Source organism: Sus scrofa, chromosome 2 (assembly GCF_000003025.6).
Source record: "Sus scrofa isolate TJ Tabasco breed Duroc chromosome 2, Sscrofa11.1, whole genome shotgun sequence".
In the NCBI taxonomy this organism is placed as follows: domain Eukaryota; kingdom Metazoa; phylum Chordata; class Mammalia; order Artiodactyla; family Suidae; genus Sus; species Sus scrofa.
In genome coordinates, this window is record NC_010444.4 from 144,133,424 (window position 1) to 144,158,401 (window position 24,978).

At 48.3% G+C, this 24,978-nt stretch overlaps 1 protein-coding gene across 6 annotated transcripts in view; it reads right to left on the bottom strand.

Annotated features, from left to right (window-relative positions):
• The window catches only part of FGF1 (fibroblast growth factor 1), a 107,500-nt gene continuing 82,944 nt past the window's right edge, over nucleotides 423-24,978 (bottom strand). For 4 of the 6 annotated variants that reach the window (XM_013987618.2, XM_013987617.2, XM_003124010.5 and 1 more), the window contains 3 exons: nucleotides 21,077-21,279; nucleotides 8,372-8,475; nucleotides 423-3,671 (listed from right to left, as the gene is read on the bottom strand). In XM_013987618.2, coding sequence (XP_013843072.1) covers nucleotides 3,477-3,671; nucleotides 8,372-8,475; nucleotides 21,077-21,245 — 468 coding nt within the window. In that variant the 5' untranslated portion in view covers nucleotides 21,246-21,279 and the 3' untranslated portion in view covers nucleotides 423-3,476. Of the gene's footprint in view, nucleotides 3,672-8,371; nucleotides 8,476-21,076; nucleotides 21,280-24,978 lie in introns of those variants that run through there. The other 2 variants (XR_002341962.1, XR_001303235.2) reach the window with 2 other exon arrangements.

The following is a 24,978-nucleotide window of genomic DNA, read 5'->3' on the forward strand; positions in this document are numbered from 1 at the left end:
AGAAAATCCAATGCGCAAACTTCTAGCCCCACATCAAGGCTTTGGAGATAGACGCACCTGTTGCTACTGACTTAAAATTATAAGTCCTTAGATTTTTTTTTTTCAGGTCACTATGTCTTTGCCAAAGCACAGGCTGGTCAGCTCTCCAATTGTAGCATAATTTCACATGCTACAATGAAGAAATAGTGTCAGCTGGGTTAGTTATGGTCCTTGGCTCTTGATGGGGCAAACTTCCTAAGGATCCCTGGAGAAGCATTAGTATGGCCTTAGGTTTCCAAACAAAATGGAAAATGTTTTTCTTATCAGCCTTAAAAGTCTCCTATCTGGTAACAAGCTAGAAAACAAAGCAGCCACATCTCAGGGATGCTGGCAAAGTCCTTCCATAGGAAGATGCAACCCAGTGATGCTCAGAAACTCAGACATTGTCACCTGTAAGTGGAACATTTATTAATATTTTTAAGGTGCAAAAAACAGTGATATAAAATGACAGTCATCTTCTTCAGAGGTCTGCTTTGCAGCCCAGGAGCTCAGGGGGTTGAACAGCTCATTCTCCAAGTCTGAGGACCTGGGCTCCGTCTCCTCCAATGCAAAACAAGGACCCTCGTCTTCAGTACCACGAGATGCTCCAGTCTGTTAAGTACACAAGGTTGGCCTGAGGAGGCGTTACCTATCCCCCCTTCCAAGGAAACAGATTCCTGCCATCTCCTCCTTCCCATTGAAAACAATCAAAAGCATATACGCTCCTGATGCTTTGTACAGAATGTCAGGCAACTCATAACGGCTGGCCTGGACATGAATCCACATGAGAGGCATCTGACAGGCAGATGGCTCCAGGACATACTCAGGGAGAGAGAGAGCCACAGGACGGCTCCGTGTTGAAGGAAGGAATGGGAGTATGTTCCAAACGGAGCGGGGAGCTGCCACCCCCTTCTTCTGACAAGACTGAACAGCCCTTTTTTCTGATTTGAAAGCAGTTACCCTGACCTGACATGGTTCTGCAGCTGGAATGTTAGGTTTACCTTTTCCGTGTCCTCTGAAACTTCAGTAGGGGGATTATCTTAGGCTGGGGGTTGCTAATTCTTCCAAAAACTCTGGATTCTGGGCCTTGCTGCTCATTCAGCAGGAACCTCCGACATCTCTGTTCTTACTTGACTGAAAGAAATGAATCCCCAGCATCTTTCGTCATAAATATGATGCCCTGGGAGAGAAGACAGCAGCAAACCAGACAGACAAGGTTCCCAAGGGCCCTAGTACCCAGCACGGTGCCTGGCACACCATTGGCACCTACACATTCCTGAACCAAACACACAAACAACGACTGGGTCGAGGTGGTCAAGGTCACAGGACTATTTGCTTTCAATGCTTTGCGTCTCTGCAATCACAGACTTCCGGCTCACTGTTAGCCACAGTATTTCATTTTTGTTGGCCAATGTCATCCTTGAATTTGATTCATACGCTAAAAATCATGAGCCTTTATAAATATCTTGTATTTCCTCTCTGGGTACCTTTTTCTGGCCAAATCTTCATAGTAAAGAGATGTTGAGCCACATTGCACTAGCCCCACCTTCCCTACAAAGATTTACCCAAATAAAGCTGTCTCATCCAAGCTACAAAACCCAAAAAAGTTATGACATGTTTGGCGGTACAAATGCAGAGTGGTATCGTTGGTGTTAGCTCAGTTCCGCACCTGCGCTGTCACTTCAACACGTTGGTGTTCTCCTTCCTTTCGAAATACAGCTCAGTGACTGAGGAATTACCTTTCAATTAACAATGGCTTCCTTATAAAACACGAGCTAACCCTCTTATCACTTCTAATCTACAATTATGTCATTGCTTAAGAGTCCCCGTTTTCAAGGGGTAATTGTTAACAGCACAGTGGAAAACAGAAAAATCTCCTTTCATAGGCAAATGTAGTCTAAGGAGTAGATAATTGAGCTTTTTGTACATTATTATTTATTATCATTCTCAGTGACTGAATGCTCTCTGAACTGCCTTTGAGCTATCTACTTTTAAATGTGACAAAAAGGTACAGGCTCACAGTAAATTTAAATGGCTTATTAAATGTCCTCGCATGGCAACAGTATCATGTCAGAGATGAACAATGTTTCTAAGTAGCTAGCCACTCAGGTCAGGTTTACTTAAGCAGGAAGCGTGTTTATGCAAAGTCACCGGAACTCAAATGGCTTCTTGGGAAAAGCTGTTTGCAAGGGTTTAACATTTTCGAAGGATGCTTTTGTGTATCTTCTCAATGGGCATTGTATAGGCATTGGGCCAAAGCGCCTTAAAGCCATGCTCCCAACACAGGACACAGGCAGAACTGCTGATGCTGCCGGAGTGCAGGAGGATTAGAGGGATATTGAAGGGTGTGGCTGGGGATAGTTGGTGTTTGAGCCCCTTTCATTTTAACACCTGGAGACCTTGTGGTTTATATAGGGTGGGGGTAGGGAGGCAGCATCTCCAGCGCCTGGGAGGGAGCTTATTAGAAATAGGGGAAAAAACCCCACCCAGACCCACTGAACCAGAATCTGCAGTCAAAGGAGATGTCTGCACACTGCCCCGGTCCCAAAAGTCTCTGCCTCCTGGTGGTCAGGCGCTGGTCATGGCAGCCCTTTCTCTTTGCCTCGCACTTCTAGAATCATCCTCTTAGCTCATTTCCCCTTCCTTCTTAGCCCTCACACACCCACTCCCCCAGCCCGAGTGAATTCGCCAACCCTTTGGTCAAGAACGCACTTCTGCTCTGCACCTGACCTCCTCCAGGGGCTTCCTGCTGCTGAATAGCCTTGGGGATCACATCAACTCCCAAGGCCGTGCCTTCCTTCCGCACTCCTGTGCCTGAGCCCCCTCCTTCTCAGCTCTGGTGCCTGAGCCGCCCAGGTCATTTATTGGGCATTGAGATCCTGTTCTTCTAAGGCATCCACTAGAATCCAGCCTTGCCTTGTTAATCCCTTCTGTTCCTGAGAGGGGATTTCATCATTCCTGTTTCCACCCATGGAAAGCTGCCCTCCTCTAATGCTGCCACAGGCTTCTCTGCTCAGCTTCTCAGAGTATTGAAAGGATGACATGGAGTCACGCCAGACATCTGGGGGACCCTCGGGTGGGGTTTACTCTGAGGAGGGAATTGTAGGCAGTTACCTCCTCACCCACTTGGCGACCCCCAGCTCACATTTCACTCGGCCCCACCTTTATGTTGAGAGCTGCAGCTGGCAGTGAATGCCCAGAGGCAGCTGGATTTCCAAACCAGACCCGACTGGCCAGCCAGTAGGCCCCTAAAAGCCATTTGGTCCCTCTGTTCCAAACTGTGCCAGGGTGAAGGGCTCTACCAAAAAAAAGATGAGCTGGGCATTTAGAAGCGAGTTACAAATTCAGGCTCTGTGGGCCAGGGCTTAGCGCAGCCAATGGTCAAGGGCATCATCTGGCGTCACCCGGGTGCAGACCCCTCAGGCTCCTCCAGCGTGGTCAGCACCCAGGTCATTTCTTTAATCCGAGGATACTGGCAGGGGGAGAAACAGGATGGCTTTCTGGCCATAGTGAGTCCGAGGACCGCGTTTGCAGCTTCCATTCTTCTTGAGGCCAACGAACCAGTTCTTCTCTGCGTGCTTCTTGGATGTGTAGGTATTGTAATGGTTTTCCTCCAGCCTCTCCAGGAACAAACACTCCTCACTGGGTGTCTGCTAAAGAAATAAAAGCAGAAGAGAGTGGAACCATGAGTGAGTGATTTTAGACGGAATACCTCTGGGTCTTAGCTGTGTGACCTTGGGCAAGTTAGTGCAGCTCTCTGTACATCACTTTCTTCTTCAGTTACATTGAGAAAATACCAGAGCCTATCTCAGGATAGCAGTGAGGACTTGGAACAGGACCCAGCGCTTCATGAGGCTTCAATGTACATCTGCTATTATGTAAGCTCCCCTCACATCTGCTGTGTTCGGGACCCTAGAGTCTCCCAATGGGGAGATCCTGAATGACTAAGCCTTAAGGGAAGGGCTGGGTAGGGCTGGGTCTTCTGTCTCTGCGAGGGCCTGGCACCTAGGCCCGACCATGAGAAAGGACCAAAATGAGTAAAAGCAGACTGTGGTGCAATGGGGGTTCTTAAGTTCAGTCGTGGAGAATAAATGAAAACCTACGGATTTCGCTGGACGTCCTGGTGTCTCACTGACAGTATCAGGGTTTTACCTCAGTGTTGGGATGACCTTAAATGCTTGCACAAAATGTATCCTAGAAACTTAAAGTTTTTTTTTAATGAAAATTGCTTTATTTTTTTGCTACTTATTGAAAGAGTGGTACTTGTAAGATCTCACAACTTAAAAAAAAAAAATCACCTGAAAGCCCACTAGCCCAGATATAGGCACTTGTTAACAGTGGATGGATATCCTTCCTTATGGCTTTACATATGACCACACAGAGAGACATAGATAAGACTGTGTGGACGTAGACTCAGGATGTTATCAAAATGGCACACTATATCTGCTGTTTTAAAGGCAGGCAATAAACCTATTGAAACATATTTAATCTCACTAGAAAGAATATGCAAATTAAAACATGATTTAACGTACGTTGGCTGTGGTATCTGCAAAGGGTAAAAAAAATGTAGACGTCGCAGTATTAGTAAGAGGGTGGGAAATGGGCTTTCACATGCTTTTGGTGAGATAAATTGGTGGAAACTTTCTGAGGAGAGTTTGACAATACATATAAAAATGTAACATGTGTTACCTTTGACTCAGCAATTTCACTGCTAGGAATGGATTCTGATAGGATAGTTGAGCAGGTGTAAAACTGTATTTTCAAGGATGTTCTAGAATTGAACTATTGGATATTGGAAGCAGTATAAACACCCATGAGACGGTGATGGGTTAAATGGAGAGTAATACATCCAAACAGTGGAATCCAATGTACCTGTAAATTTATTAAGCTGCAAAGATAGCTTTGACATATTAAATGGCACAAGTACATTAAAAATATCTACCAACTATTACTTTTTTACTTGGAATTCATCTGTTTGAGAGAAATCCCAGTTCTTTGAACTTTCTGTATGTCAAGATTTTAGAATATGTTCATTATATTTGAATAAAAAAATAGGAGTATTTTTAATTTTATTTTTTTTAGGGCCACACTTACGGCATATGGAAGTTCCCAGGCTGGGGTCAAATCAGATATACAGCTGCTAGCTTACACCACATCCACAGCAACGGCAGACCCAAGCTGCATCTGACCTACACCACAGCTTGTGGCAACCTCAGGTCCTTAACCCACTGATTGAGGCCAGGGATTGAACCTGCATTCTCATGGATGCTAGTCAGATTCTCAACCTACTGAGCCCCAGTAGGAACTCCAAAAACAGAAGTATTAAATTACTTTTGCTGTAGGAGTTCCTGTCATGGCTCAGTGGTAACAAACCTGACTAGAAGACCATGAGAATGTGGGTTCAAACTCTGGCCTCACTCGGTGAGCTAAGGACCTGGCGTTGCCATGAGCTGTGCTGTAGGTTGGAGTTGTGGCTCAGATCCAGAGATGGAGTGGCTGTGGTGTAGGCCAGCAGCTGCAGCTCGGATTTGACCCCTAGCCTGGGAACCTCCTTATGCTTCAGGTGCAGCCCCTAAAAAGCAAAAAAAAACAAAAAAACAAAAAAACAAAAAAAACAACAAAAAAAAATTCTGCTATATAGTGACTTCACTCCATTTCCAAGTCATGTGATCTCTATATTATCTCTTCACCTGCAATGGTTAGTGTCACCCTTTCTCATGGTTTCCAATCCTCTTGTTTATTCTTTATTTGTAGGCATGTTTTGTCCATTAGGCTGTCAACCCTCCTGAAGGAAGAGATGGAATCTTGTCAGCCTGTGTCTACCCCCTAGACCCGGGGCCTTGCAGATAATAGGTGCTCGCTGGCGAGGCAATGAATGTAATTTGATTCTTGAGATCACGTAAAGCATTCGGTAAAGTGGACTTTGATTAGTAAGGAACCATGCGACAGGAAGTATTCTGCTCCTTATTCATCCATAGGCTAATGCAGTGACAACTGGGTGAGACACTCAGATCCTTTTAGAGCAAATGGGGCATCGGTGTGATATTTAATTAGGTGACTCTGCTGCCTCTGGAGGAACTTATCCAGACATGACTGTTGGATGCTCATTGTTGGGGGGGGAGGAGACAGGGAGTTTGGGACCCGTGTGGTCTGCCCACTCTCCTGCAGGGAGGACTCACCCCAGGACGCCCCTCAGTGGGTGTCAGGTCTGTGTGTGACGAAGCTGAGGACGGCCACATCCCCCACCTGAGGTGTCTATGACACTAGAGTGGTTGACACACACACACAGAATGGCTGAGTCACAGGCTGAGTCAGCAGGCCCGGTTGGAGATGCTCCATCTGTCTCTTACCCAGGATTTGTCAACGCTTACGATACACTTTGTGTGGTGCCACAGGCCTGGGGATTAAAGATGATTCGTGCCTATTGTTTTATAATTGTTTTCTTCTTTCTATTTAGCATGTTTTTCCCAGTTACATAGGTGACAGATGCCCACTGTAGGAAATTGGGAAATACAGAAAGGCATTCATGTATTATAAAATCAGCCATTCACCACTCCCAGAGATAAAGATATCTTATGTTTTAGAGCCTTTCATACTTATTTTTTAAAATAAATATGTCCTTTCTACACACACAGATTTGCATCAGGATGGGTGAATACCTAAATTGGTTAAGAGCATCAGGCAGATATCTGAGGTGTTTTAGAAATTCTCTTTATCGATGAGAGAACATGAAATTACTCAGCATCATATATTAAGATGACCCTGTGAATATTTCAGGCACAGCAGTCTTGTCCAGGACTATAGTGGGAGAAGGGGGAGGTCTGGAGCCTAGAGGAAATCAGATCGGGGGAGGGTTCTCCCTCAGATTTTTACGCAAGAGAAGGTTTTAATAAACGGTGGAATTGATGTAAAGGAGGAAAAACCATAAGATTGTAAATGTAAGCTCAGAAATAATGAGGGTTAGGAATTTGTAAACTGATTAGCCTGTAGCTATCACTGCTGTGCCAGTGGGCGGGTTCTGGGCATTATCTGACTCTTCTCGGGTATGTGAGTATGTGGTTGTTATCACCGATTACTGCCCCTGTTTCAGACAAGGCTGAGTAGGTGAGCAGCTTGCCCAAGTGGCGGAGGTGTGAGATTTAAGGGCGCATCTGAGATTGAATGATTGGTCTATTGATTTTATTATCGACTAGAAGACCAGGCCTTAAAAAAAAATATCTTCTCCCTTAGTAGCAGTCAATGCCTTGTTCCAAACCCTTTCAAGTTGTCCAAATCAATCGCTATTTCAGCAGACAGCTTACTAGAAGCTACCCATTACTCGGATGGTCTGTCTCCTGAGCCCTAGTGGGCAACGTGAAAACAATGAGCTGTGTTCACATCTCAGCCTCTGGCTGAGGTTACAGCTTCAGTTGGCAATTTAACAGAAATTAAAGGGAGCCCCAGACTAAAATCCCCCCCTCGCCCCCACCCGCTGGCTGCCTTTTGTTTGACATCTTCAGGAATGGAAGGAAAAGGATTGGGTGAAACCTTAATTTTCAGTTATGAGAAAGGATCATCAAAATCCAGAAATAATTTCAAAACCTGTGGCCATTGGCTTCAGCCCTCTTTCCATTCAAATAGTTTCCCAGAGATACCAATAGGGACCAAATCAGATTGCTGCTATTCTCTCTTTTCTCGGCAAGATCAATATGTACTGAGTCAAACACGGATAAGCACTAACTAGGAGAGGGATGCAACAGGAGATAAGGAGGACTTTAGCCAATAAACTCTTAGACTTTGCTTCTCCAAAGGGCAGCGATGTGGCTTTTCCATCTCTGCACCCCCTCGGTACCCAAGCCTATCCAGACACAGAAAATATTTGATCAATCTTGGTTGAATGAAGTTATTAAATGTTTTATCCTTTTAGGTGACCCTTCCAGAATGAAAAGCTTATTTCCCCAGTTTTATGCATAACGTATCAACTGCCAGCATCTGGGCTCTGCAATTTTTGTAAAAAAGCTTAAGAGACACAGCGATATAGCCTACCATAGATGCTCAAGAAACATTTTTGGAATGAATGAATGCAGCAGGACCAGGTATTCTGGAGCGAGTGACTACACAAGTTACTAAAATTTCAATCCATGTTTTCCCTGTGTCTATGTGATAATACATTGGAGTATTTTGAGAGAAAACTGCAAGAAATTCTTTTATGTTTGTGCCTAAAATAAGGCAGGGTGGAGGGTGGGAATCCTGCTGGAAAAAATAACAAACAGAGACTAATTGATGCTTTATAGTTTGCATCACTCAGTGTAACAAGATTTCTGGAAACCTCAAACCTTGGCCGCATCTGGAAGCGTGTCAGCCTCATACTTACTGAGCCGTACAAAAGCCCGCTGGTGTCCATGGCCAAGTACTGGCCAGTCTCCGTACTCTTTATATACACCTCCCCCACGCTTTCCGCACTGAGCTGCAGCTGAACTGAAATAAAAATAACATGAGCAAAAGTAAATAAACACGAAGCTTTTGCCGATAGGGCCTGGCGGCCAGGACAGTGAGCCATGGAAAATTCTACTCATTCATTTCACAGAGCCCTCAAGGATGAGCCTCAAATTAATCACAACACAGAAACACAGTTCCTTTTTCTTCACCCTCCAAAGAAAGCTGTCTACTGGGAATCGTGTTCTCAAGGGAAGGAGAGATGGGGGCAGGCGCCCCCACTGGGCTACCTTCTTTGGTACAAAATGACCCTGAGTGCACTTGGCAGGGCATGGGTGGGGGCGGAAATGGCATTTACTCTCCTGGCTCCATCACCACGGTGATGGTGGGGTACTGTAGCGTGGCAGCCAGCCAGCCTGAGGGTGTTCAGCTCAGTTATCAACCTGCTCCGGTGGGGGTGCCCTTTTATGGCCCGGGCCTTCCTGGCGTGGGAGCTTCCTGTGGACACTGTTACTTGTAAAAATCTGATAGTGTTATTGTCCCAAATAGAGGAGGTTCCCAGGAAGTTCGCTTGCTTGGCACCCAGGGAACTCAGGAAGCTCACCCACCGTGAAGGTCAGTCAACTCCCACCCTCTGTGGCAAACCCTCTGGCTACTGGAAGAGGGGAGAGCCTGGCTTCTGAGGGGGGAGAACAGAGCAGCTCCCTGGGAGGGGAACACTGGTTCTCACCTGGGGACGACTTTGCCCTACAGCCATGTCTAGAGACACGTGGCGTTGTCCCGTCTGGAGCCGGATGGTGCTACTGGCATCTTGTGAGCAGAAACCAAGAAGACTGCTAAACCTCCTGCGATGCCCAGGGAAGCCCTTCCCAACAAGGACTTAGAACATCAGCTCAAACATCCACATGCCAAGGCTGGGAAACGTTGAGGTCAAGGGCAAGGACTGAGATACTCTGAGTTACCCCTCCCGTTTATACCAACTGATGCTCCTGGGGTGCCTTGCCCTCTGCTGGGTACCTCACTGTAGTCCAGCTTGATGATTGCTCATTTGTTCAGGGGCTCTGGAGGGAGGCGCTTAGAGGCTTTCTGTTTGTGCTTTGAAATGCATTCCGGACCCTTAGGAACAATTGCTTTGGTCTCAACCATTGCGATGATGAGTGAAATCTATCGAGCCCTCAGTAGCTCTCTGGGAATCTACTGACCTCTGTAAGGGTCAAGGTCATCAGAGGCCAAGGCAGGGGTGCTGGAAGGAACCCCGGGCTGTCACCACCACCTCCAGACCCCTCATTGCTCTTCCTTGTTTTTAGCTTTCTGTTAATTTCTATGAATCAGAACTATATTCTCAGGTTTCAGACTTGGACACACAGAAGAGAAGGGAGTGGATGTCTTCCTCCTGCCTCTCCCAGGTTCCCACTCCCACCGGAGGGATGTAGGGCAGGTGGGACCCTTCCCCATCCTCCAGGAACATTCTCCCAGGGGGACAGAGCCTAACGAGCAAACTCCTCTTACACATATTTTGAGTGTGTCCTTCTAGAGAGATTTTATGCATGTCAGAGAAATGCACGTTTTCTCCCTCCTGCCATTTGTTTCCTGCACCAATGGTTAAGCTACCATTCAGCTCTGTATCTTGTGTTTTTTGCCTAACAATACACTAGAAATCTTTCTACTTAGGTACTGCAGGAGTTACCCTCCTGCTTTTTGCCCATTGAGTTATGCTCCATTATGTGGCAGCACCTTAATCGTGTAACCACTTCCTTATTAATCGCCCTGCATCTTCTCATTTCCCTCTGTTTTCCATATCTTCTGATTCATTGCAAGGGTGACACATGGTTCCATCACCCTTACTGAAGATGCAGTTCTCTTGTCCTTGGAAGTCTTTGCTGTGGAGACTCAGGGCCTCCTCTGGCTTCCTCTGGGAGGTGGAGTCAATTTAACTCACAAGAGGAAAACTGGAAGCCACCACCTCCTTTCCCGCCCATCCTCCTAACTCCAGGGAGCACCAGGAGGTAGTCATGAGGGCACAGGCCAGAAGGGTCACCCCACTTGCTCACTGAGTCACTGCTCTACCCCCACCTGCACACACCGAGCCCTGCTCTGCCTCAGGATCTTTGCACCTGCTCTGCTCTCTAGCTGGTACCTTCCTCCCCTTAATATGCATGGAGTTAGTCCTTCCCCTCCAGGCCTCTGCCTAAAACCCCTCCCTCAGGGAGGCCTTCCCCACACAAGTCCTTCCACCGCCCCCCCGGGACCCCAGCCACTCTAGTCCCCTCGTCATTGTCTTTCTCAGTCCCAGTGTGTCTCCTTTGTGGCATTTCATATAATGCACACTGTCACTGAGCATTTAGGGATTAACTCATTTACATCTGTTTCCTCAGAGAAATGCACATGTGGAAGAAGGGTGGGGGTCTTATCTGTTCTCTTTCCCTTTTGGTCTCTGGTGCCCCTTCCTCAAAGTGCCCTGCGCTCTGGGGCAGCTGATGTGTGTTTACAGAATGAGTGGTGTTAGGCTCATCTTGGCAGAGGTGATTCTCTCGGTCCATCAGTGAGCTGCACATGTTGAACTGTGTTTCCAGTAACACTTGGTGGAATGAATAAAACCAGGCTGAATTGAGAGTTGTAAGGCTTTGTCACCAAGCAGCAGGGTGGGGCTGTTGAGCCTCCAGGCCACTGTCTTCTGGTTAGTTAAATGGAGGGGGGGGAACCTTTGGATTCAATCTCTAGAGTTTTTCAGCTCTAACCATCGAGAAACCAAGTCAACAAATTGAATTACAGTGCTGTATGCAACTGAAGATTATTCAGCCACAAAAAAGAATGAAGCGATACATGGCCAAACCGAAACCTGCTAAATAAAGAAGCCACACACAAAGGACCATGGATCATATGATCCCATTTCTACAAAAGGTCCAGAACAGACAAACCCATAGAGACAGGGTTAGTAGTAGCCAGGGGCTAAGGAAGGCGAGGCGAGAGAAGGGGAAATTGTGGTAAGGGGTGCAGGCTTTCTTTGGGGGGGGGATGCAAGTTGATTACAGAGAGGGTTGGTCAAATCCCTGAATATAAGAAACCTGAACTGCATCCTTTAAATGAGGGAACTGGGTCATATGTGAACTTAGCTCAATAAAATTGTTTTTTGGAGTGCTCTTGATTTTCCTTACGCTTTAGGGTTTTTAGGAAATGTTCATACACATTTTTGATCTTTTGCTTAGCATAATCCTGTATGTTTATGGGAGACCAGAGGAGGGAATACCTGTTTACAGACCACCTCCAATGCTGGCTTCCCTCTTGGTATGAATAGTATAAGATGAAAGCGTTTGGACTCCAGAGTCAAGCTGCATGAAAGCAAAATCTGGCTCTGTCTGCTAGGCTCTGTATTAGCTGTGTGATGACCAGCCTGGTCAGTTAGCCCTGTTTCCTTCCCTGTAGTGGTAGCATCTGCTTCGGGAAGTTGGGAGGCTGAATGGTGGGACACCTGGCAGTGTCCAGGACCGTTGGCCTCATTTCCACTGTGTTTGGCTGACCCCATCACCCCTCACAGCGTCCCTCAAGGAGGGTGGCCCTGGCTCTACCCTACAGATGAGGAAACTGAAGCTTTGGAAAAGCATATTTCATCCAACATTATGAGAACCCAGGCTTGACTATTTCAGGTTTCCTACTTTTTCCTCTGTTTCACATGATATCTTGAGCTGCACTTGCAGGAACGATGGTCCAAATCAAGCCATAGTCACTCCCCTTCTCGGTCCCCCCTTGGGTTCAAGGTCAGACAAGTACAAAATGTCAAGTGGCCATCTAGAATCCCTTTTTGCGGCCATGGGATGGACAGACCTTAGTCACCTGGGACTTCTTCCCACATACCATCCATTGTAATAGGTATTTAGTCAGTCACGTTATAAATACAACAGAAATCCTAAAGGCCAAGTTCTTTTAGGTAATCAAGAAAGTTTTTTTGTTTTTGTTTTTTGTTTTTTTTGTTGTTGTTGTTGTTGTTTAGGGCCGCACCCATGGCATATGGAGGTTCCCAGGCTAGGGGTGCAATCGGAGCTGTAGCTGACATATACCACAGCCACAGCAATGCCAGATCCAAGCCGCGTCTGTGACCTACACCACAGCTCATGGCAATGCTGAATCCTTAACCCACTGAGCGAGGCCAGGGATCAAACCCACAAGCTCATGGTTCCTAATTGGATTTGTTGACCACTGTGCCACGATGGGGACTCCCAATTTTTTTTTTTTTTTTTTAGTAGACTTTATTTTGTAGAGCAACTTTAGTTCACAGCAAAATTGAGGGTATGGTATAGAAATTGACCATACATCCCCTCCCCTAGATGTGGGCATCCCATTACCAGCACCCTCGTCAGAGTGGCAAAGACCTTATTTTACCTGATGAACCTACAGTGACACGTCATTATCACCAAGTAAGGTTTTTTTTTTTTTTTATTTTAAAGCTTTTCATTTTCTAGTCCATTTCTCTTCTCTGCCTTAAGTAGTCCCTGTCACCCCAGGGATAAGCGGGGGTAAGTAGGGTTGACTCTGCCATTGGAGGAGTCCCGTCTTGGCCCTGTAAACACCCCAAAGAGGTAAACATGAGGCAGAGCTGCCTGGCACAGGACTCCATTCTCCGCCATGAGCCCCAACACCACGGTTGTTGCACTGGTGAGAGTTCGTCTCAAGAGTTTCCTCTGTAAATATTATTCCTCCAGGATGTCCAAGTTTCATAGCTCATTTTCACTGGATTTCTTTCTGGCTAAGTTTCTTAAACATATATCCTTCTGCAAGCAGAGCTGGCGGGAAGGGGTAACACGCAGCCACATTGCTCATGTAACTGACTAGGTGTCCAACTCCCAGTGTGACTTCATTCCAGTTTTCCAAACCTACATCCTCCTGCAGCTGCCTCACAGGGCGGATGGGCAGGCGAGCAAGTGAAAGTGGGGGGCTCAGAAAGAGAGGGAGGGGCTGGCCAACAGCCTGGGCTGAAGCAGCAGCTCCTTCCTCTGGGAGTGATCCAGGGGGCTCTGCAGGAAACCAGCCAATCTCCACGTATTCATTGACTGGCCCTTCTGCGCTGGGTGCTATGTTCCTTACTAGCAAGTTCCCTGCCTTCAGGGGCTTACATCCAATTAGAGGTACAGAGACTCACTAGTGATAAAGCAACACAGTAGCCAAAACAGAAGACTCACTAGTGATAAAGCAACACACCAAAACAGAAGACTCACTAGTGATAAAGCAACACAGTAGCAAACCACCCCCCCCACACACACCCCACTGGGATGATGGGGCTAAAAGCAAAGAGAAGTGCAATAGCTACAAAAGCTCTCTTTTCCAAGATAGATTTTTTCAGTTTCAAAGGAAAGCAGAAAATATTGTACAGTGAAAAATGAATTGTAAACAGGTATTTATGGTAAATCATTAATGAAAACTTGGTTAAAAAAAAAAAAGTGTACAACAGCCATGAGTAGATAGGGAGTAAAATATAAAAATGTGCACTCAGTTCAGGCCAAATTCATAGCAGTGGCTGCTCTGGGGAGGACGAGAAAGACTGAGACTGGGAAGGGAGTGGAAGAACCTTTCCTTCAGCCTAACTCTTCTTTCCTTCAAAGTGCAATTCTAATGCAAAAACAGCCAGTGGGTTAGCGCAGTGGTTAGTTCTGGGGGATGAGGCTGCTGATGTTTTCATACTTTTTTGCAGGGGGAGGTAGGGGTGGGTAGTTGACGCGTAAAGCCTGGTTCTAGTTGGTGGGCAAAATTCTGCTTCTTGCCTGCTGTGACCCCTGCAGTGCTCTATGACCCACCATGGGCTTGACCTCAGGTACCTCCTAGACCTGAACCTAGGTACTCTCAAAAGGAGGGTCTCCTAGGGGGAAGAGAGGGAACCAGGAAAGCTGGTGAGGGGCCAGTAACACCACACCTGCTCTGCTTAGTTTCTTCTTGCATCTCCTTCTGCCAGGTGAGTACCCCCCTCACACAAAGGGGGGTACGCCTTCTCCCTCCCATACAGGGAATTTAGGACTTGCTCTTAATGAGAGGGACAGTGGTTCTACAGCATCCCAAGGATGAAGGAGCAAGTGCTTTGTGAAAAATGAGGCAAGTTGTTTAGCCTGCAGGGAGCTCCCCATTCACTCCCCAGTTCTGAAGTATAGATGGAGACACTTGACTTAGCAGAAGAAAAGGGAAGCAGTCTTTTAACTACCACCAGGTATTCTGATGATGGGTACAGGTTTCTTAGAGGAAATTCAAATGTATCAAGCACTGTAAAAAATGTGCTCCAAGGAGGTTGGCAGCGTTTGCCTGGCGGATTGGAAACCACATTGTCTCCAGCAGAATCCAGAATCCTGCCCCTTTTTTGGGGACGCATTGGGGTGTGCTGGTTTAGGAATAGCCAGTTTCTCAAAAAATAAATGTCACATAACGGAAAGGTACAAAATCCCCTTTGCATGTGGTTCTGTTGTTTTGTCCTGTATTCATCCTTCGAACCCTTCATGGGTCTTTCCTCAGAGGAACCTCTGTGGGGGGAATCAGGCCTTTGGGTGGATATGCTGGTCCCTGGCTGCGTGTTCTTCCTTTTTATCTGAGGAATTACAAGCTAGTACCTCTGGTTTTCTCTTCTGTTCCCAAAGTCGTCCATTAACTCTTGAGTAGTTTATTCCTAGTAAGACACGTGATCCCATACTTTCCAAGGATAGGAAGAAGGAAAAGGAGTTAGGAGCCCACCAGTGCCAAGAGATGGGAGCTTGGGATGCCCTCCCTGTATCTTCCCATCCTGCCCTGGGGATAATTAAAGATAAGGTCACACCCCGTGCATTCAGCAGAGCCTCGACTGCAGAGGGAGGTCCTGCTTCTGCAGCACGTTCCCCCCTGGCCTTTAAGCCCGCTTTCCACCCCTGTTCTCCAAAGAGAGGCCAAAAGCGATTACGTGCCTGGTTTATTCTGGGTTGGAGACTTCCCGTCCTTTGCTGTGTTTACCCAAAATGAGGTCAGCCTCATTCAGAACTCGGTGAGGTTGTTTTATGTCAGTGGCATTTATAATTAAAATGTAGCCACAAACCGGGCGCCGTAAAACATTAGAGAAAGACGGAGAAGAAATAAAATAGGGTTTGTGGGAAAAAAAAGTTCCAGTGGTTTGGAATACATACATATACGAAAAAGACTTTTCTTAGAACGTATAAAGGTATCTGCTTCTTTCAGGTCTGAAAAAGGTGCCTGGAAAATTTTGATGCCGTCCATGGACTGTGTGATATTTAAAAAAGAGCAAAAGTTTATCTAGAAAAATCCTTTCTGTATGACTGGGCAAGGGGCACCTAGGGACGAGAAGGCAGGCATCCTCTGGCACCACATCCTACTGGGGAGAGTGGTCCTGCCTGATGTCTGCCCAGCAGTCTGGCTTGAGTCTGCCCACCTTGGGCATTTAAAAAGCTGTTTTGACTTTGGGCCCAAGCTGGTGGGAGCAAAGGCCTTTACCATTAGGTGCCAAGTCATAGCAGAATGGGTGTCTGGACTGTCCCCAGAACTCGGGGCAGGAGGGATCCTGCTCAAGAGCCGGAGCCCGCCCTTTATAAAGGGCCTCAGAGTAGGACTCCCTGGACCAGCGAAGTCCTCTAGTGCCTGAAGGATGTGGTTGGATTGATAAATATTTGATTGGCACACACTTTGCTCAGAACGTTTCCATTCGCACGGCGAGCAGTGCCGGTAACCCTGCTCCCCACACAGCCTCCTATGTGCTTGGAGAGGCCAGGGGGTCTGCCCTGCAGAAGGAGGCTGCATGTTTGGGATGCTGGTAAGCTTCTTCCTCTCCTCCAGTGACTGTTCCAGGTAGGAATCCCATCCAGGAACAAGTCATGCCCCCCTTGGGCAGAGAGGGAACTCCAGCAGAAAAATTGGACTCAGACAGGGAGCTCCCCCTCGCTTTGCCCAAGACAGCCTGCTCTGCAGGTGGTTAGATAGGGCAGGGCTTGCGGGGCAGGAGCCTGGGCATGAACTACCTACATGCCAGACCTTGACAGCTCCAAACCTGGATAGGCCTGGAGACACCGAGATGGAGAGAGAATGCAGCGCTTGCTTAGCTCAACAGACTGCAGAGATCAGAGGGTTAGGTGGGGAAGGCCGAGCAAGCCTCGGGAGGATGATATTGATGATGGCGATGCTGATGGTGCTGGGTACCACTTTCTCAGTGGTTGTCATGCGCCTGGCAGGGTGTTATTAAACACGTCCACAAATGAGCACACTTAAAATTCCTACTTTTCTCCGAGGGTGGTTACTGTGGTTATCCTTGTTTTTATTTTTATTTCTAATTTATTTTCGTCCTTTTAGGGCCGCATCCGCAGCATGTGGAGGTTCCCAGGCTGTGGGTTGAATTGGAGCTACAGCTGCCAGCCTGCACCACAGCCACAGCAACGCGGGGTCCAAGCCACACCTGCGACCTACACCACAGCTCACAGCAGCGCCAGATCCTTAACCCACTGAGCGAGGCCAGCGATCGAACCCACATCCTCATGGGATCCTAGTTGGGTTCATTTACCACTGAGCCATGACAGGACCTTCCACTAGTCAGGTTCTTAAGCTACTGGCCCATGATGGGAACTCCCTGTCGTCCTTGTTTTCAAAACGAGGAGACTGAGGCCCAGGGAGGAGAAGTACCTTTCCCGAGGTGACAGGGAAGCAGTAAACAGTAGTGACGGGACCTGCTCCCATCCTCATCCAGCCTGCACGACAGGCTGTGGGAGTCAGTATGTTGATTTCATCAGCATGTGGAGTGAAAACATGCTCACCCTGTTGGGGGCGGTAGCAGGCTGTGGAGAGAGCCTTTGTCCTAGAAGCAGCAGCTATGGGCTGGTCCTGAGTTTCCCAGTTACCAGCTGGGCTGGACCCCTCTGGGCTCAGGGTTCATGGGATTCCTTCCCAGGGCAGTTAAGGACGAGGTGGACTGTGGCGAGGAGGAAATGAGCATCTAGCACAGTGCCTGGCATATAGCAGGTGCTCAGTAGATATGGATGGAACATGCTGTTGAATTTGGATTGACCTGCCGCCAACACACTTCCTTCACTCATCAAAATAATATTTATTGTGCATGATCCCGACTGCCAGGCATTGCACTCAACACACAAGTTGCACTGTTGGGCTGTAAAGACAAAGTCCCTGTTCCCAGGGAGCCCCGAGGGGGAGAAAACCACTAGATAGTCACACAGGAAAATGGGCCATGATGACCCCAAGGAAGGCTGGCTGTACGCGGGATGTTCCACGATGCCCTGTATCTGAGCTGGCACTGGTCCTCCTTCCCCGCCCTGTGCCCCTCCCATGAGCCTCCCTCTCACAGTGGCACGACCATTTACCAGTCTCCCCGAGTCAAGCCCGGGAGTCAGAATCTTCTCACACCTGCCCTCATGGCCCCTCTCCCTTCTGCAGCTCTCCTCTCTCCTTCCGCTGGGCTTGCTCGAGGGGCACTGTGATGCCTGTCCAAAGCCTGCATTGCTAATTGCCTGTAGCTGTGATCGGAGCCATTGTCAAGGGGCACACCAAAGACTTCTTCCCTGAAGGCCAGAAAGTGCCCCCAGTGGAGACCTCTGGCTCCAGCCTATATACAGTGGCCACGCACGTGCGTCCCTCCCAGGTTATCCACTCCCAGGAAGGCCTTGTCTTAGGTTCTGGGAAACCTCCTCTTCTGGAGGGAGGAAGGAGACAGATTTTGGAGAACTTCCCAGTCTTGTTCAGTGCAGAGCAACTGAGTGGGGACAAAGAGAAGCTGTAAAAGGAGGTGGGGTTTTTTTTGTTTGTTTTTTTCTTGTTTCTTTTTTTTTTTTTTTTTTTTGCAGGCGGGGGTTGCCTGGTAGAGCTGGAAGGTGTACAGTTGTGTCTTGCATGATTTATGTAGATGTATTTAAATATTTGGTTATTTAGAAACCAAATATTTGGTTTTTAGAAATATTCTTCCTGAAGGAAGTCTTAAAGTGTGGCTCCCCACTTGTCACCCTGGACTCTAGTCTCCTTTAAACTAATGATCGAGGAGTAGAAACCATCCCCTTGCCGAACTGAGCTAACCAGTTACCCAGGGATCATCCTCTCCATCCCTGGCCAGGTTGGTTCTGGCCCTGAAGAACCTTGCAATTCAAGACTCTGGCAGTACCACCTTTGGGCAGAAGAGGGCGACAGAACCACACCCTAGTGGGCGCCTCCACAGCAGGGAGGCCTCTTGGCTACTGGATTTCCAGAGTTTGCAGCTTTGTCAGGGGCACAAGGCGATGCTGTTATTCCCATTGCACAGGTGATGAAAGTGAGCCTGGTAATGTCCCCCGAGACTCGATAGCTGGGACATTGGCGCCTGAGAGGATGATGGGAAGGGTCTTGGGGCTGGAGACCTGGTGTGCCCTTTGCAGAGCGCACTTTGTGCAAAATGGGGAGGCTGCCTGGGGGTGGGGGTGGGAGTTACCCAGTTCTCTGGCACTAACAAGTATGGGGCTGGATTTCTGCTCCTTCACCCGCTTTGACTGGTGATTTTTCTTTGAGTTCTAGAGTAAGAACATAGGTCAGCTCAACAGCTCCGAACGTTGCCAAGAGGCCTTGAATCAAAACCTGAATCCAGACCCTTGGCCTCCCTGGAGGGCAGTGCTGCTGAAGAGAGGAGACTTTCCTTAATAAGGCTCACTCTGTTTGCATATGCTGTTCTGCACACGTGGAAATCTGGGTTGGGGCGAGGATGGCAGTGGTTCCCACAGTGGCCATGTGAACCAACATGGGCTGGGCTCTTCCTCTGGGCCAAGAATTTTCACTGTATTATCTCATTTAACCCTCCCAAGACACCTAGGTGGCAGGTCATATTCTTACTTGCCAAGTGAGAAAAGCGAGGCCAGAGGGTTAAGTAACGAGCCCAATGCAGATTTCCTCACACACTCTTATGCTACCGTACGCGGCCTTCCAGGGCTCCTGACATCTGAGTCAGGCACCTGAATTCCCAGTGCTATTCCAAAGGTGACCCAAATTACATGCCTATCGTGCAGTCTGCCACGTTAACTGTGGCATCAGAGGCCATTTGTACAGACACTCCTGTGCTTGGAACTGGAATCGCAGCCTCTTTTTACCCTAGAATTCAAGGTTTCCCAGAAGAGTCAGCTTAACCCCACGGAGCACATCAGCGAGGTTTTCTGTTCCCATGAGATTCTGAGGAGCAGAGAGCATGCTCATGGTAAGACTTAACTAGAAACATTTAAAACTTGCAAGAAATTAAAGCGTGTTCCCTCTGTGTTGGAGGGAGCAGGCAGGTCACACGAATCGCGTAGCTTGCCTGACACCACACAGCAGACTACAGTCCAAAATCCACTTATTTGCAATAAACGTTGCATATTAAACATTGTGTATGTTAGACACACTCAGTGGTCTTATTTTGCTTCCCTCTGGTACCCATTTTTCACAGAGTATCAGGCCTTCAGCAGGCCCATCTGAAGACAAGCCATGAGAACAAAGGTCAGAACACTTCTGCCTTCCAGCTCTTCCTCTCAAGGGCCTGCTTGGTGGGTGGGAAGACGGGGACATGCCATCTGCCCAGTAAATGCTGGCTTCCTCCCTACCACCTGTGCAGCTAAGGATGGAGAGTGAGCTGTTTGTGCTTAGCGCCTGCAACCGTTGGTGCATATTCCTCACATGATAAAGGCTACCTGATAGAGAAGCCGTCACATCTAAGCCACTGTTCTGTGTTCCATTTTAAAGCCATCCTGCAGAACCTAAATGTCCGCCTGCACTGTTCTGAATCTCCTGACGTCTGCACTTTCCTTCTCTTGGTTTGTGACATGTTTCACCCTTTAGAGCCTCTTAGCAGAGACCAGATCCGACTTTGGGCTTCTCTGCAACATCGGATGCCTCAGTCATGCTCAGGAAATCCTGCTCAGCAACATCATGGTAGGACCCAGTCAGCTAGTATCAGATGTACACAGCACCACCAGACTAAAGCAGAAGGAAGAGGCTTTTATTCTTAGTCGAGAAGGTTCTTTTCTCCAGAGTCATACCTCCATTTATCAACACCATCTGAGAGCTGGGCTGGCCGGAAAGCCCGGAGGAGATATGCAGCCTTTGGCACAATTGCTCTTGCTCTCCAGTTACTGTAAGGTCTGGAGAACGACTTTAAGTCTCCCGGTTACCACAACCACATCTGCACGATGTGCAGAGCAAAAGCAACGTAATTTATGATGTGTCAGCGTACGATTCTGAACTAGGATTTCACCACTCAAGCCCAATGGAAACACAACCTGGAGACTCAGCTTGAAACGGAGCCCACGTCTTTGTAGGGGGTTTACCGCCCCTGCCCCACGTGACTCTTGCTGTCGTGGAGCCAGCGGGGCCCTGACCAGGCTTGGGGACCAAACCTCTGGCTAGTTATGGCAATCTAGAACAATCCAATACTGGTAGCCAACCTGATTTCACAGCAGGTCAGCAGCGAGTCCTCCCAAACCATTTTTTAGGACCCCTTAGGCAGGCTGTAGCCCTCCCAACTCCCCGTTGCCCATACCTCGACCCCTGTGCTTCTGCATCACCCCTGCCTCTGAGTGAGTCTTGCCTGAATAGAACCTGGGGAGGAGGGGCCAGCCCTCAGCCCTCCTCCCTTCCCCCACCCTTGACTAAGGAGGACACCAGAGGGCGAGGGGATCCAAGAGAGATGGGTGCTTACTGTGCTGGTCGCTCCTGTCCCTGGTCCCATCCACTGTGCCATCTGGAAGGATCCTGAGGAAATGGCCCCCGTTGCTGCAGTAGAGGAGCTTGGGCTTCTTGTAATTTCCTGGAGGCAGATTAAACTTCTCGGTCAGGGCCGTGAAGGTTGTGATTTCGCCTTCAGCCATGGCTCAGCAGTTGCTGGTTGTGGTGCTTTCGAGGCTGTTGAGAAATTAAAGAACCCTGTAGGATGTTCCTGCAGCGAAGGGGCAGCGGGCACTTTCCAGAAGAGACGGAGAGCCTCAGGGCACAGACTCCTGGTCTGGTGGTAACCACAGGCTGCCCAGGTGCTGCCCACAGTTAAAGGGCCTACCCGGTGGCCGGTGGTTAATTAAGGAAGGATGGACCTGGCAGGGGAGGGATTTTCAGGCATTTCCCACCCAATGGGACACAGCTCTGGACCAGGCTGGGCATTTTTTAGAACATCGAATTTGATCATTTGGCAGAGGGGAAAAAAAAAATAGTGTTTGGGTCCCTCCTTCTGATCCACACACATCCTCCAATTAAACACCAAAGTTGCCCTAAAATAACACTCAGGGTCTGGCGGAAACCCACAAAAGCCGGGAGGCCGGCACTGAGGTTGTGCCCTTTCTCTCCCACTCTCTTGACCAGGCGCTGAGGCTGTGTACAGAGACAGCCCAGGTAGCCGGGCATGGGAGACCCAGGGGTGGGAAGGTGGGGGCGAGAGTGGGGGGGGGGTGTTTCCTTGACAGCCAAGGGTTAATGTGTAAAGGACAGTCCTGGGTTCGCGGAGGGAAAGGGAACCGGAGCTGGAGAAGAAGGGACATGGAGGTGTTAAGGGGGCTTTTTAAAGGGCAACCACTGTGCCAAAGGGACATTTTATGAAGTGGAGTTTTTGAAGGTTCTGCCTGTGTCCACAGCTTCCTGTGGATCCTCACGTGACACAGGAAGGTGGTGGCCTGTCCCTGGTACAAAGGCTGTTGTCCTAATTATTTTCTCATGGGACATACATATGATGACACAGAAGCCACCAGGCCATGCACGCTCACCCTAGAACGTTGTATATACCCACTCTAAATGCATTTATATTATTACTGTAAAAATGCATTGATGGCACTTAGAAGGATTGAAAAGCAAAGCCAGTAAACATTAGTATTTTTAAATATCTTCTTGCCCCATCGTTTAGGAGAATGCACTGCTGGACTGCAAGGATTGTGCAAGAGCAAGGCGAAGCAGAGACCAGAAAACTAACGTGGGAACTTCCTCGTACAAGAGTGAGTAGGAGCTCATTGAGCAGGTTGATGATCAAGTGGCTTTGTAATAATAACGCGCACCAACCTCGTTAGCATATCACGGGCCACAGGTTAACTCGTGGCATCCCCACCATAACCCTTCGAGACAACATCATCCTCATTTTTTTATAAAACCAAACCGAAGCTTACAGATACTCAATGGCCTGTCCAGGATCATCAGCTAGTGAGTGTGGGAGCTGAGCCTCAAAAGAGGTCTGTTGAAAGAAAGCCCAAACTGGCCCTTTATCACCGTGACAAAGTGAGATGACGTCACTGAAACCGTAGTATCATATCCATGAGGGGGGGTTTACCCGTTGCCTGGCATGTGCACCTGCCCCCGTGACGTCGCCGTTCATTAAGGAACTCATTTGCCACTCACATGGTGATGGTCACCACCAGCAGCTTCCAGTTTTGCCTGCATACATCTCCTCATTCCCCCGAGAGCCCACGTCACCAAGTGTGAGGGGCCCTGCGAACTTGCTGGAAGGCCAGCCAGCCTCGTGCATTCCTGGCACTCACCATCCACCCCCCTCCCACCACCACACACACATAAACCCTCTGCCCAAGCCTGGAGCGGCCTCTTGGAGCTACTCGAACAGAGTCGTTCCTTCCACCATCAAGGCGGTGCGTTGGGTGATTTGTCCCGACCTTGGTGTGAGGGTTCAGTTTGGAAACCTCCATTCATTTTCCCTGCATTTTCACATGCCTGGTACACCTCTTCTTCTTATTTTTTCCTTTTTTGGCCTCCCCATGGCATATGGGGCTCCTGGGCCAGGTGTCAAATCCAAGCCACACTTGCAACCTACACTGCAGTTGTGGAAACGCTGGACCCTTTAAGCCACTGTACTAGGCTGGGCTGGGGATCAAACCTGCAGGAACTCCTCTTCTAATCGACAGTCACCTGATTTGAGTTCCTCTGAGGACCCCCAAAGAGCCTTTTGGCACATGTTGTATAAACTATCTTTAAAATCAGACCACCCCAAATATCCCCTTTTCAGATGGTGAAACCCTGTCTGGCCCTCTTCACATGGAACAACAATAGGTGGAAAACAGTTTCATTTCCATCAGTTTCACAGGGAGGATGGCAGAGTTCCCCTCGCAAGGCACTTTGCATTTCCTTCCCAAACCCTCACTCTTTCTTGCAAAGCGCTGTCTTTCGTCTACAAGCCTCTGGGTCTCTGTGCCCACCTCTGTCTCTCTACTTAGCCTGCCCGCGCCAGCCCCTCCATCTCCCTCTCTCTCTGCATCCTCATTACATTCTGGATCCCCCCTGACGTAAAGCAGTTATGCACGTCCACAGATGGACATCTTCTCCCAGCTCTCATCAGCACGCAGCAGTGACCAGATCCTTCTTCCTCAAATTACAACTTAGAGATAAGCCCTATTTTTTGTTCTAGCAGGTTTTTTTTTTTTTCTACACACTTACTGAGCACTTAATTCGGTACAGGTGACAGCACTTACACACTAGTGGTGGCCGTTTCACTGTATGAACAGCCATTTGTATCGTGCATCTTAGACGGTAGAATTTTGTTTCTTGCTGTACCTGGGTTTTCTCAAATGGAGGTCAAACCCTGAGCCCAATTGTGCAGCAGGTGCCTTCAGAGGATGGACTCCCTTGTAGATCCAGCACCCGTGGGGAGTCTCCATTAAGTTGGTTTCTAAGGGTGGGGTGTGGATTTAGCTCTACTCATTTGCAGTCTTGCTTCTGTCCCATTGGGGTGGAGGGAACAGGTGCACCAAAGGGCTGACTGAGGTTGGAGGCATCAGCTCTGACCAAGAATTGTCCTGATACTCCCATTCACATGAGTGTAAGCCATGGGGGGTTGTGTCACTGCGCGCTCTCCCCAGCTAGGACCTCTGCCAGAGGCCAGTAGGCACCCCTTGCCTCCTGATCACAATGAAACCTGTGGTTATCCAGGGCCACATGTCGACTCTGTGCCTGCTCTGCCCCCCCACTCCAGTGACAGGAACAGTGACTGGGGGGTGCAGGGGTGTGGCTGCCCTGATTTCAGATCACTCTTACCACCTATCAGTTCAGATCCATTCCTGAAACCTGAAGGACATACGCTGATGCCTGAAAATAAATCTTGATCGTCTATGACAATAGGATTTATGAATTAGCTGGACATCCAAAAAATGAAATCCCTTTTTGTTGGAGAAGGGAAGTCCAGAGGCACAAAATGCCTACCCCACCCCTTTTTTTGCTTTGTTTATAACTTGCTTTTATTTTAGGCAGTGGTTGGTCCAAGTTTTCTTGCCAATCCAGTATTTGTTAAAGGATAGGAATAAAAGAAGTATGTGATATGATAAAACAATTAGGCAGCAGCCTTACCAGGGGCTTAGGGATTTTCACAAACTGCTCTAATAAGAGAGTCCATTAACTATGTGAAATCAGGCAGTAAGAGGAATGGCAATTTGTCATGTGTAAGCTGTACTGCTGGTTGCTATTATCTTTTTGTTGGCTGTCAGGAGAGGACTGTGTGTGTGTGTGTGTGTGTGTGTGTGTGTGTGTGTGTGTGTGTGTGTGTGTGTCTTGGGAGATGGAGAAGATCAAGCCCCATGGCCTCCATGTCATTGTTGTGTGCTAAGCTGAGCCCTTTGAGGTTTA